This window comes from Mustela putorius, unplaced genomic scaffold, assembly GCF_011764305.1.
Source record: "Mustela putorius furo isolate JIRA1106 unplaced genomic scaffold, ASM1176430v1.1 tig00000695_pilon_pilon_pilon, whole genome shotgun sequence".
NCBI classification, from domain to species: domain Eukaryota; kingdom Metazoa; phylum Chordata; class Mammalia; order Carnivora; family Mustelidae; genus Mustela; species Mustela putorius.
In genome coordinates, this window is record NW_025421447.1 from 10,301,612 (window position 1) to 10,314,236 (window position 12,625).

Here is a 12,625-nt window from a genome sequence, read left to right on the forward strand (position 1 = left end):
AGCTTGATCACTGAAAGAAGATTTAAATACTCAATCATAACAAAATGAAGTGTCTTCAGGGGCACTGAAACAATAGTACACCCTGAAGCCTTGTGTGATTGGAAGAAAAACCAACCATGGGAGTCTCCTTGGTCTTGGCTTTGGTCTGAGGTTGAAATTTATAGTTTCTATTCCAGGCAGAGAAAGGAGAGGTGTTCTCAGAGCACAGAAACCAGAGACGGGCCAGTGTGGCACATCCCAGCCCTCTAACTTGTTTTGAGTAGGAATGTGTTCCAGTGTGTCTATTTCCTTTTACGCAAGCAAAAACTCTTTGAGAGCCAGTCGTGAACCAGCCTGGAAGTTCATAACATGGTTAAGATGGAACCTACTTGATTGCAATTTTTCTTCAAAACTCAGCCAAAGGCTAAGACAGGGTTAATGAGACTTCACTTGCCAAGTGCTCAGGGTGTCCTGAGGTGTCCATTAGTCCAGGACTGATGGAAGGCCTGGCTCCCTCTGTCGTGTGCCTTACATAGAGAGGCCCAGCTCTTGGAATGGCATTTCTCAAAGGAAAGTCCAATCCCCACCCGGCCAGGTGTGGAGAAACACCCCAGGGGATTGGGTTGAGGTAGTCAGAAGATGTTGCCACGATCTTCAACACGAATGAGGAAGGAAGCCTACAAGGGTTTCAGTAACAAGAAAGACCATAGAACTAGGAAATAAAGGAATTCATATTTCCCCCCACTTTGCAAATGAGGAAATACCAAGACACAGATTTTATATCGGTTTCCATTGAGGTTCAAATGCCTGGTCTTAGAAAGACCTAAGACTTTTTTTTATTCTCTTTTTAAAGCCACAAAAGGGAAAAAGAGAAAAGACTGGAAATCTGCATAGCCATGAACTGAGAAGGCCCAATCATCTTTTGATTTCAATTTTCTTTAATGATGCATTGCATAAATATCCCATTCAAAATGTAGCATTCTTAATATCTTTATAAATGCTGTACACTTTAAAGTAATGAAAAATTGATTCATGTAAATTTGTATTTCATACGAAAGGCTTCATGTTCAGAAGATAGAGCCAAAGCCGGCTATGCACCCTGCTCCCTGATCACAGGAAGTGTCTATCAGGAAATAAGGAATGCGTAAGAGGACTCTCCAAATGAATGCACAGTTCGTAGGAAGAAAAACAATACGTGATGTTCTGATCATTCCCAAATGGAAAAATAATTAATTTGAAAATATTCTGAGAGCCTACAACGTTTACAAGGGTCTCTTTAAGATAACAAATTTGTCCAACACATTTTGGTTCTACCATCAAGAATTGTGGAGTTTACTGGCTAGGATCATTAAGCCCAACTGGTTATTGTTGGCTGTGTATACTCTTTTTGGAGGGTAGTTATCCATCAAAACTTACTGGATCTAATTTAATGATTTGGGCTACTGGATAATTACTTTTCACTGGTCAAAACTGTAGGCTCTCGACTGTATGCCCCATATCTTTGCCCACTTCGTAGCCATGTAATTCAGCAAACTAAGAAAAGAGCTAATAGCAGGTTGTCTGATGGCCATGGTCCCTTCTTGGCAGGCTATGCTGGGAAATCATTTCTGTGGCAGGCGAATTACAGTATTCTTCCCAGGTAAGTCTACTAGCTATGTACAAAGAGAGCTGTGTAAATTACCAGTGTTCACCCTCCTGTCCCCAGGCATTCAGCATCGTCTTCAGGAAGGCTGTGGAGAAGGCTGCTCCGGTTCAGAGCCTCAAGGAACGCGTGACCAATCTGATAGACAGCATCACCTTCTCGGTGTACCAGTACACCACCCGTGGGCTCTTCGAGTGTGATAAGCTGACCTACCTTACCCAGCTTACCTTTCAGGTAAATGTGGATTGAAGAAGTTTCTGGAAAAGAGGTCATTTTCCAGTGCCCAACCAGCAGGAGTAAAGAACGTTTCTTCTATTCACACCGCTTCCCATAGAATGTGATGACTGTTTGGCTCTAAGCGGAAGTGTTGGATAAGAAGGTCCAATATGGTGCATGCGTGTTGCCTCACCATTGTCCCACTCATGGCGGCCATGTCTGATCAACTGTTGTACTTCCTGTTTACCTTGGGTGACCTCAGATCCTCCTCAGCATATCCCTCCACGACCCATCAACCCAAAACTGGCACAAACAATGAAACTCAATGACCATACCAATAACTAGATCCTTTTTGAGATGCTGTAAGAAATTTACAGCATCTCTCATTATTTACTTCCCTCGAGAGACGAGTTCAATGTGCCAAACTTCCCATGTTAACTGCAAATGTCTTTTCATAGCCATGGCAGTCTTGGCCTTGAAAAGGTCCTCAGAAACTGTGATTTCCAAGTGTTTGGGTGCATCAGGGACCCCCAGTGCTAATTTAAAAAACCTTGTCTTTCACTTATTCTCAACATCAGAAAGGCACGAAAACTTATTTTCTTGCATTTATCCCTGTAATCATTTAGGATTGGGAATTTTTTCCATAAGTTTAGCAGGAGCACACACTAACTTGTCTTGACCTCTTTCCATTCTAAACACTGGAAAGTCTATTCTGGGCTGACAACGTGGGCATGTTCTGAAGCCTGAATGCATGGGGGAGTGTTAGCGTGGCTTGTCCCCTTACCCCCTGCATTCCCTCTCCAGTCCAGACGCGTGTGGCTATCATACAAAGAACTCAGGGTACCTCATTGGCTCAGTCAGCAGAGCATGCAAATCTTGAGCTTGGGGTTGTTTGAGCCCCACACTGGGTGCAGAGATTAATTAAAATTTTTTTTAATTTGGGTCACCTGGATGGCTTACTCAGTCAAGCATCCAATTCTTGATCTCAACTCAGGTCTTGATCTCAGAATCATGAGTTCGAGCCCCACATTGGTCTCCATACCAAGCATGGAGCCTACTTTAAAAAAAAGGTGGGGGGTGCCTGGGTGGCTCAGTGAGTTAAGCCTCTGCCTTCACCCCAGGTCATAATCTCAGGGTTCTGGGATTGAGCCCTGCATCGGGCTCTCTGCTCAGTGGGGAGCCTGCTTCCCCCTCTCTCTCTGCCTGCCTCTCTGCCTGCCTCTCTGCCTACTTGTGATCTCTCTCTGTCAAATAAATAAATAAACAAATAAATTAATAAAAAAAAAAAAAGAACTTAAACCCCAGCACGAATTGTCTTCCCTCCTGCCACTCATCACCCCCAAGCCCCAAGGAGCTCCCAACGCTAGCTTTCGCTCTTCTCTCCTCATAAATATTCTAACCTCATTTTACCAGGCCTTCTTCCCTCCTAAGAGAGCTTTCCTCAAATTTGCCAAATTATTATTTCTTAGTGAGCATTCCCATCTGTAACCTCACAGCACAGAACACCGTTTAAACGGAGGGGGGGGGGGGGACAATTCCCCAAGCACCTCTCAGTGTGAATCGGTAGCTCTGGCCAAGCAGAGTGTTCCACTCTCCCTGCACACACCTCACTAACACCCGCTCCTGCCCCGGCCCATTCCTTGGCCCCTCCCTGGAGCACCTTGCCCTCCTGCCCAGACAGCCCCACCCCTCCGCTTCTCCAACACCCAGTTCAAAACCACGTGTAGAAGGTTTAATCAAATTAATGCCCCCACCCCTGCTTGCCAGGCAGCCCCCTATTCTGGAAGCCTTTTGCGTTATTGGTTCACGTAGGCATTTCTGTTTTACATCTATCTGTATGTGACGTTGACATTCTCCTCGAGTCCCGTCATTTGTATGTGTCATCGTCTCAATGTGATTGCAGGGACACACACCACGGCATTTGGGACTGGTGTACAAAATACATGCCAACCAAGGTAGCTAGTCATTCACTGGGCGTATTTAAGTCACCCTGATATTTGGGGTGGATACACACGCACCCAGGAGGGATTTGCACAGATACTCACTTTCTTCCTCTCCCTCCTCTTTCAACAACCAAAACCGGTGGCAAACTCTAGGGTTCAAAGCAGCAGTAATTACCTTGAGTGCCAACCCCAAGATCTCCAGAACCCTGTGGCCCCCAACCCCCTAAAGAAACCGTTCTTCCACATTGCAGATTCTCCTCATGAACCAGGAAGTCGATGCAGCAGAAGTGGATTTCCTGCTTCGATCTCCAGGACAGACAGGTGTTACCAGTCCCGTGAGCTTCCTCTCCCATCAGGCCTGGGGTGGTATCAAGGTCAGTAGAAAAGACCCCCAGAAAGAAGTCAGGTTCTCATCTCTCAGAGTTTTTCCCCTGACAAGTGTCCGCATGATGTCAGCAGGGCTCCCTCTGGGGTACTAGCACAGAGCTGTGTTAAACAAAGGCGGGGGTCTTTACCTGGCACCCCATAGCAGAGCTCGCCCTTCCCAGGCCTGCTGGAGAAGCCAGGAGCATGCAAGGTACGGGCTCTGCCTCCAGAATGTGGGGAAATGCTAAGATCCCGCAAGCTTCCTGGCCTCAGCAAAGCTGCATTTCACCTGTCAGTGCTGAGGGCCAGAAGGTGAGCTCCTCCGTGAGGCCCGGGGACTGGCATGGGGGTGCTGCAGCAGGGCTTCCAGGAACCAAATAGATGCCAGGCTCTGTTTGGGCATGTCCAGGAGAGTCCCAACTCGGTCTCCAAGCAGGACACCCATTCCAGCCTGGGATTCTCAGTGGTTAATAATAGCTCACATTCACTGAGCACCTTAGAAAGGCATTCTGTTCTCACAGCCGGGAGGTAGGCGGTATCTGTTCCTGTTTAACCCAAAGCCCTTTGTCTTGTGATGTTGTACGGCTTAGTTTGTTGTTGTTGTTGTTAAGATTTTTTATTTAATTTGCAAGAGCGAAAGCACACACACATGCGTACGTGCATCACATGAGTGGGTGGGGGGAGGCAGAGGGAGAGGGAGAAGCAGGATGTGGTGCTCTATTGGAGGACCCTGGGATCATGATCCAAGCCAAAGGCATCCAGCCAACCAACCAATTGAGCCACCCGGGCGCCCCTGATTTCGCTAGATTTTATGCACGTCTGTGTGTGTGTGTGTTTAGTTTCTCATACGTGAAGGTTCATGTTCCCACCACCGCAGTTAAGATACAGATCATTCCATCCCTGTAGGGATCCCTCATGGTGCCCTTGATAACCAGAACAACCTGCTCCCTTGCCTAATGCCTAATGCCTGGCAACCGCTATTTGCAGTTCTCCCTTCGTATAATTTGATCCTCCCAAGGATGTTATGTAAATGGAATCCTACAGTATGTAACCTTTGTGGACTGGCTGGTTCGCAGAGCATAATTCCCTTAAGAGCCATCCAAGTTGATTGACTTTATAATGGAAGCCCAGAACTTAATATTTATATACACGCTCCCCTCTTCAAAGGGACCATCTTGGGAAATTCAAGGCTAATTCCATTCAGGCCGCCATTGCCTAAAATATTTTTCTAGCTTTTTTTTCAGAGTCTGCTGCTATTCTTTTCATCATCTGTATCTAAATCCGGACTGTATCTAAATCAGGATTCATTAAACTTTCTGCACTGGGTCACATAGTAAATATTTATGCTTTGAGGGCCAGACTCTGTCACAACTACTCAGCTCTGCCAAAGTCACACACAATACGGAAGCAAATGGAAATGGCTGAGTTCCAATAAAACTTTATTTACAAACACAGGTGGTGGGCCAGATTGGGCCTGCAAGCCATAGTTGTAGCCAAAATAATAAAGGTGTGATTTGACTTTCATTTATTAACTGCATTTGCCATTCCGAGTCCCATCTGGCAAATAAGCATAATCTCTTCCATGTTGATGTAAAAGTTGGGTATTCATCCTTTCTAATGGAGGCATAATACTCCACAGTATATATGGACCACATCATCTTTATCCATTCATCCACTGAAGGACATCTTGGTTCTTTCCACAGTTTGGCGATTGTGGACATTGCTGCTATGAACATTGGGGTACATATGACCCTTCTTTTCATTACATCTATATATTTGGGATAAACACCCAGTGGTGCAATTGTAGGGTCATAGTGTAGCTCTCTTTTAAATATTTTGAGGAATCTCCATACTGTTTTCCAAAGTGGCTATACCAACTTGCACTCCCACCAACAGTGTAAAAGGGTTCCCCTTTCTTCACATCTTCTCCAACATACGTTGTTTATTGTCTTGTTAATTTTGGCCATTCTAACTGGTGTAAGGTGGTTTCTCAATGTGGTTTTGATTTTAATTTCCCTGGTGTGTATTTTTTCTACTAGTAGTTCATTTCAGTTCAGATGTTAAATTTTCATCAGAAATAATTAAGGGGCATCTGGCTGGCTGAGTCAGTAGAGCATGTGACTCTTAATCTCAGGATTGAGTCTGAGCCCCACATTGGGTATAGAGATTACTTAAAAATGAAATCTTTTTCTTTTTTAAGATTTTATTTATTTGACAGAAAACACAAGTAGGCAGAGAGGCAAGCAGAGAGAGAGAGAGGAAGGGAAGCAGGCTCCCTGTTGAGCAGAGAGCCCGATGCGGGACTCCATCCCAGGATCCTGAGATCATGACCTGAGCTGAAGGCAGAGGCTTAACCCACTGAGCCACCCAGGCACCCCTTAAAATGAAATCTTAAGAAAAAAATACTTGATATGTTTTTAGATTTCATAAAATGTATATTTAAAATCATTGATTCAGGGTGCCTGGGTGGCTCAGTGGGTTAAGCCGCTGCCTTCGGCTCGGGTCATGATCTCAGGGTCCTGGGATCGAGTCCCGCATCAGGCTCTCTGCTCAGCGGGGAGCCTGCTTCCTTCTCTCTCTCTCTGCCTGCCTCTCAGTGTACTTGTAATTTCTCTCTGGCAAATAAATAAATAAAATCTTTAAAAATAAATAAATAAATAAAATAAAATCATTGATTCATATACCTCAGTTGTTCTAAGCATACTTAAAAGTTTTCCAACTACTAAAGCAAGCTCTAGATTCTAAACCTAAATTTTAAAATAATTACAATGAAGTACAATTAAAAACGCAATTCCTCGATCACATGAGCCACATTTCACCTGCTCATTGACTACCTTGTCAGACAGACAGTGGGGGCCTAGAGTTTAGAATAGTGCCTCCTGGTCTGATGCCTTTATGGAAAATAAATTCTGGAAATCAGTTCTGCAGGAGTCCCTTTGCAGAAGTAGTGCAGTGACAGACTGGTCAACACAGGCTCTGCAGTCAGACATCCCCAGGGTCAAGTTCAAGTTTGAATGTGTGTGGCCTCTGGCACGTTATCTTATTCCTCTGAACTTTTCTTTCCTCATCGGCAAGATGGCTGTCATCATACCCACCTCACAGGGTTCGGCTGAACAGACAATAAATGATCAGTAAATGTGAATGGATGCAGTAGGTAGTATCCCTGAGCTGTCATAACTAAGCACCGGGAGCTGGGTGCTCCCACAGTTCTGGAGTCCGGGAGTCTGAAATGTAAGTGTCAGCAGAGTCGTGCTCCCTCCAGAGCCTCTTAGGAGAGGGTCCTCCATTGCCTCCTCCAGGTCCCCTGCAGGCTGGCTCCAGTGTTCCCTGGTTTGTGGCAGACTCAGCCCATTTCCCCAAGGTCTTCATGTGGCCGTCTTCTCTCTGCGTCTCTTTGCATCTTCCCTCCTTATAAGAATGACTTATAATGACTTAGGGCCCACTCTAGTGACGTCATCCTACTTTGACTGCACCTGCAAAGACCCTGTCTCCAAATAGAAGGTCACGTCCACAAGTCTGGGAAGTCAGTCCTTCAACGCATCTTTTTGGGGGAACACGATTCACACCACAAGAGTTACGATAAGATGATTCATTACCAGCTGTGGGCTGTACGTACGCTGTGGTTGACGTGGGTCGTGCCTGACAGCATTTGCCCACTGATGGAAAAACGTTGAGGAATAGTGAGTTCGGGTGAAGTCCAGTTGCCATCATCTCTATTATCCCACCAAGCCCTCTGCGGCAGAAGTCATAGAGAATAAATGATTCAAAGCCACTCCCTACTGTTTTCATTTTAAGTTCCTCCACTCCGAAGCTGCTGTGCCTCCTGGTTCCATCTCTCTTTTCACAAGATGGATTATTTGCTTCACTCTGCTTTGCTTTTTTGTTTGGTTTTGTGGGCTAGGCGCCTCTGGCTTTTCAAAGGCTTTTACAAATGCGTGCGGCTTTCTCTCTCTTTCTGTGAGTCCTGTTATGGAGTCCAGACCCGTCCAATGGAAACAGAGCGCAGCGTGTTGTGTTCATGAACGAAACCTTTGATAAATGTTCCTTTTAAGTGTTGGGTTGGATTTCAGCCTAAAAAAACTAAATTGATTGAATGGGATGTGATTAAAAAAAAAGTCTTTTAATACTATCTGATGAGGAAGGTCTATTGCTCTGTTGCCCCCCAAAAGAACGAATAAGCAAAAATAATGAGTGAAATATGGGTGATAAAACACTGTTTTTATTATTTATTCTCTGTAAGCATTTTTTTTTTTAAGTCTCGCCAAATGCTGAACTTGAAGGTAATGGGCAAGTTCTTTTTCTTCATTATAAAAATCTTATCTGAGATGCACGCCTCTGTCAGCCTGTGAAAGGACCTCTTACCAACCTCTCCAGATGCCAGCTGAGCACAGTTGTATTTTGCTACATAGTCCAATGTAATTAGGTTAATTAGTCATTTTCATTTAGCTTATTAGAAGGCTAGAAATCCCTTTCCCTCATTTGGAAGATTAAATGGGGCCGTTGTAGTCAACCCAGGGCTTCAAGAAAGTGCATCCCAGACCCCATCCGGCAGCTGGGGACACTGATCAGAGTGTCATTTGCACCGTTGAGTGGTGGCACCGAAGGGGGTAATGGGTGTGCAGGAGGGTTAATGGTGGTGCAAGCTGGGAGGGAGATGGGAGCCTGTTCCTCAGCCCAGAGAGAAGTAATTACAGCAGAGGCAGCTTTTCTCAGCCTGCCAAGAGCCCTCCCGCTGGCCACGCAGATGTCAAACTTTATTAATTGAGCATTTTCTAAGTGCTGAGCAGCCTGCGAGGCCCAAGGCATACAAAGCCGCCTAAGAAAGTTCTTGCCCGCAGGGAACTCACCGTCTTGTGGGAGGTGATGGGCAAGTAAACCAACAAGTGTGATCCAATAACTGTAGGAACCCCGAGAAAGCACCAGGGAGGGTTTTATAGTCTTCAGAGCACTCGTATCTGCATTAGAATATGAGCTAGGATGACTTGGCCTCATTTTCCAAATGAGAAAATCAAAGCCCACGAAGGTTTAAAAACAGTCTCTGAGTCACAAGAGGCTCCTAAGGGCGGGGGGGGGGGGGACACTGAGACCAGAGCCTTCACCTCCTGGAGCTCCCTTCTCCAACCTGCACCGCTCCCCACCCCTCCTCTCAGTACAGGTGATGCACATCCCCTGCTAAGTGGCCAGGGTGAAGTCGTGGGGCCATGGACCCCATGGAAAAGGGCACATAAAAACAGGACATGTGTTCATCTGCTTGGGAAATAAGCCAAGTCAAGCCCAGGTCAAGGGTCTCTCTCCTTCTCCACTTTACCTGCCCCTGGTCACAGGTAAGACTTTTCTCCTGCTTTCTGACACATCCCACAACCTCCCCTTCCAGACGTTGACTCTTGCTGACCCCACCCTACAAGATGCCCCTTCCTTGTCTTTACCTCTGTCTCTGCCCGGCAGAATTCTGTATACCTACTAAGGCCTCCCTCATCTCCTCTTTCTCCTTAACTTAGGATCACAAGCTCCTTGAAGACATGTGTCCTTTTTTGTTTTCCTTTGTATTCCCAAGTACCTGGCATGTAGTAGACATTCAATAAATGTTGCAATGAATGAATGAATGAATGATGCATTCAAATAACAAGAATGTATTGGGATCCTTAAAATTCATGGCATTGCGGTAGGTGCTTTGGACATAGTCTGGCTTTTAATGTCATTGAAGAGACCAGACTTACAAGCAGAGTTGACTAGTCATGGAAAGATTGCAGATAAATGTCCAAGTGACTAATGTTTACGTGGGCACTCTGGAGAAATGGAAAGGGAAGAACCCCTACCCGATATTTGGTTCCAATGTCAAGACTGATGATGCCTACACATACCAAGAGCGTATTAAAGAGTTTATTATTCACATAGTGAGTCTTTCTGGGAGAGCAGGGGAGCTCCCAAGCAGTCTGAAAATGGCTTGAGAGCCAGGGAAGGAGACCACCTTGGAGTTTTTTGGTAGTTTAGGATTGGGGCCAGAGTCAGTATTCTGGTACATGGGCGGGAGTTTGCATGCTACAACCTCCCTCCAGCACCAGAGGAGAAAGCACCAATGCTTACTGATCAGTTTGCCCGAACGTGGAGCAGAAAAGGAAGAGGGAAGGATAAGACTTTAAAGCAGTCAGCAATCAAATATCTAAAAATTGAGTCAGACCCTTTATTGAAGAGATCAACTCTACAAATGATTCCAAGTAGTCCACACAAGGAGGATGGGGAGGCTCTATGCTCTAGGTTGCAGAGGATGAACCTGAGAGAAGTTGCTGACTATGAACAAGACTTCAACAACTTGTAGGAAGGACCCTAATGCATACTAATTGGGACCAGCACAAGAAAAGGAAGGAGTGGAATTTGGGGGAGGAAAGTACGAGGACCTGTCTGTCCCATGGTGAAAGCAGAACAAACAGGGAGTTGAGTTGGTAACAAGTCTGGCACAGTTCCAAGGTTGACCACAGATACTCTTGGACGCAGGAGTAGGGAAGCAGGACACCCAGTTCACTGGAAGGATCGGAAGGAAGCACTAAATGAAGACATTTGATATACCAAGTTATGCATTTGAGCTTCATTCTTATGGAAACAGGCAACTCAGGAAATGTTACGTTGGCATTAACACAACGTCAGTGATGCTAGGGACATCTTGAGAGAGAACTTGACAGGAGCTGCCAGTAGAGTGAGTACTGAAAGGAAGGAGTCAGAGGCTTAACATGTCTGACCTCCACGACCAGAAAATTCATGGCATCCCTTTTTGTCCCTCCTTCCAGGCAATACCCAGCAGGTAAGGGCTGCTCAATCTTTATTTGCTAAACTTTGCACATTATTGGTCTGGTTTGGTGAAGGTGACTTTATCAAAACCTTTCTGCTAGTACCTGGGGGGAAAATCCAAAACTCCAGACTGGAGAATGAATGAGACAGAATTATATCTATACTATTATCTTGTTCCTTGACCCTACTCCCCCCCCCAAAAAAAAAACACCATGAAAACTATAGCTTTCTGGAGAAATTGCATTTCAGAGCAAGATTCCCTTCAATTTCTCAGGCACTTTCATCCATGGAAGGATTCTATAATCTGGATCGGGACATTGAGGGATCTGCCAAAAGCTGGAAAAAGTTTGTGGAATCGGAATGTCCTGAGAAGGAGAAGCTTCCACAGGAGTGGAAGAACAAGACAGCCCTACAGCGCCTCTGCGTGATGAGAGCCATGCGGCCCGACCGGATGACCTATGCCATGAGGTATGGGACACGGGAGAGTGGGGAGCCCCAGGGAAGGCATGGGGCAGTCTCAGCAATGCCCGATGAGCAGAGCTGAGCACAAAGGTCAACCCCAGAAGGCCTATTGCTATGTGTTTGCCATGTATTTTCTTAATACCTAAGTGCATGATTTGGAAAGAGGTGCTCATCAATATCAGCCTTATGAAGGATACTGGGCACACCAGATGTGGTGGGAGATGATGGTACCCAGAGGTTCATCCACAGCAGGAAGAACATCTCTCCCCACTCATTTCCCTCCCCCTCCTTTTCTTCTCCTCCTCCTCCTCCTTCTTCCTCCTCCTCCTCCTCCTCCTCCTCCTCTTCTTCTTCTTCTTCTTCTTCTTCTTCTTCTTCTTCTTCTTCCTCTCCCTCTTCCCCCTCCTCCTCCTCCCCATTCTTCTTCCTCTTCCTCCTCTTCTTCTTCTTCCTCCTTCCTTCTTTCTTCTCCTTCTTCTTCTTCTCCCGATAATAGCTGTCATACTGAGTGTGAAGTGGTATCTCATTGTGGTTTGATCTGTATTTTCCCAATGACTGATGACAATGAACATCTTTTCACATGAAAAAAAAAAAGGGGGGGGAGAGCATCTCTCTGACCACAAAGAAGGGAGAGAGAAGGAGCGGAGGCTGCAGCTGAGGTGGTAGAAGGATGACAGGAAACTGAGGAGGATCTTGTGCGATGGCGTCTCTTTTCTCTGAGAAGTTGGGAGCGAGGTCAACAGGGGAGTCTGTGTGCCAGAGGCGGTGGCAGTATTGGGATTCAAGGAGGATACAGAGTTTGAAATAGAGTCTGTGACAAGTGGGAGAGAAGGCCGAGTAGGGGAACCCAAAGAACTCCAAGCAGCATTGAGGGCTCCGCTTGTTAAGATCCCGCATGTGTAACGGCACCAGTCTTCACCGTTGGGTGGTTCTCCACAGCAACATCCAACAGCCCAGGTGTAGATGCAGTTCAGTAGGTCTGGAGCATGAGTCAGTTCGAGGCAGGGGTTAGGCAAGGGGCGGGGGTAGGGGGATGAGGATATAGACGAGATAATTGATTGGACATCAAGGTGCGTGCAGTCTGTAGGGACCGAAAGCAGATTAGCAGCTGCCTGGGACTGGATGGTGGGAACAGGAGTTCTTCAAGTAGGCAGGAGAATCTTATTTGGCCTGATGAATGTGTTGTAAAACTGGATTATGGTGAAGGCTGTATAATTCAGTAAATATATCAAAA

The 12,625-nt window shown here is 45.9% G+C and overlaps 1 protein-coding gene across 3 annotated transcripts in view; it reads left to right on the top strand.

The window, feature by feature from the left end:
* DNAH9 (dynein axonemal heavy chain 9) overlaps positions 1-12,625 on the top strand; it is a 313,471-nt gene that overhangs the window by 242,178 nt on the left and 58,668 nt on the right. For all 3 annotated transcript variants that reach the window (XM_045083402.1, XM_045083401.1, XM_004760150.2), the window contains 3 exons: positions 1,685-1,855; positions 4,032-4,154; positions 11,204-11,397. In XM_045083402.1, coding sequence (XP_044939337.1) covers positions 1,685-1,855; positions 4,032-4,154; positions 11,204-11,397 — 488 coding nt within the window. The remainder of the gene's footprint in view (positions 1-1,684; positions 1,856-4,031; positions 4,155-11,203; positions 11,398-12,625) is intronic.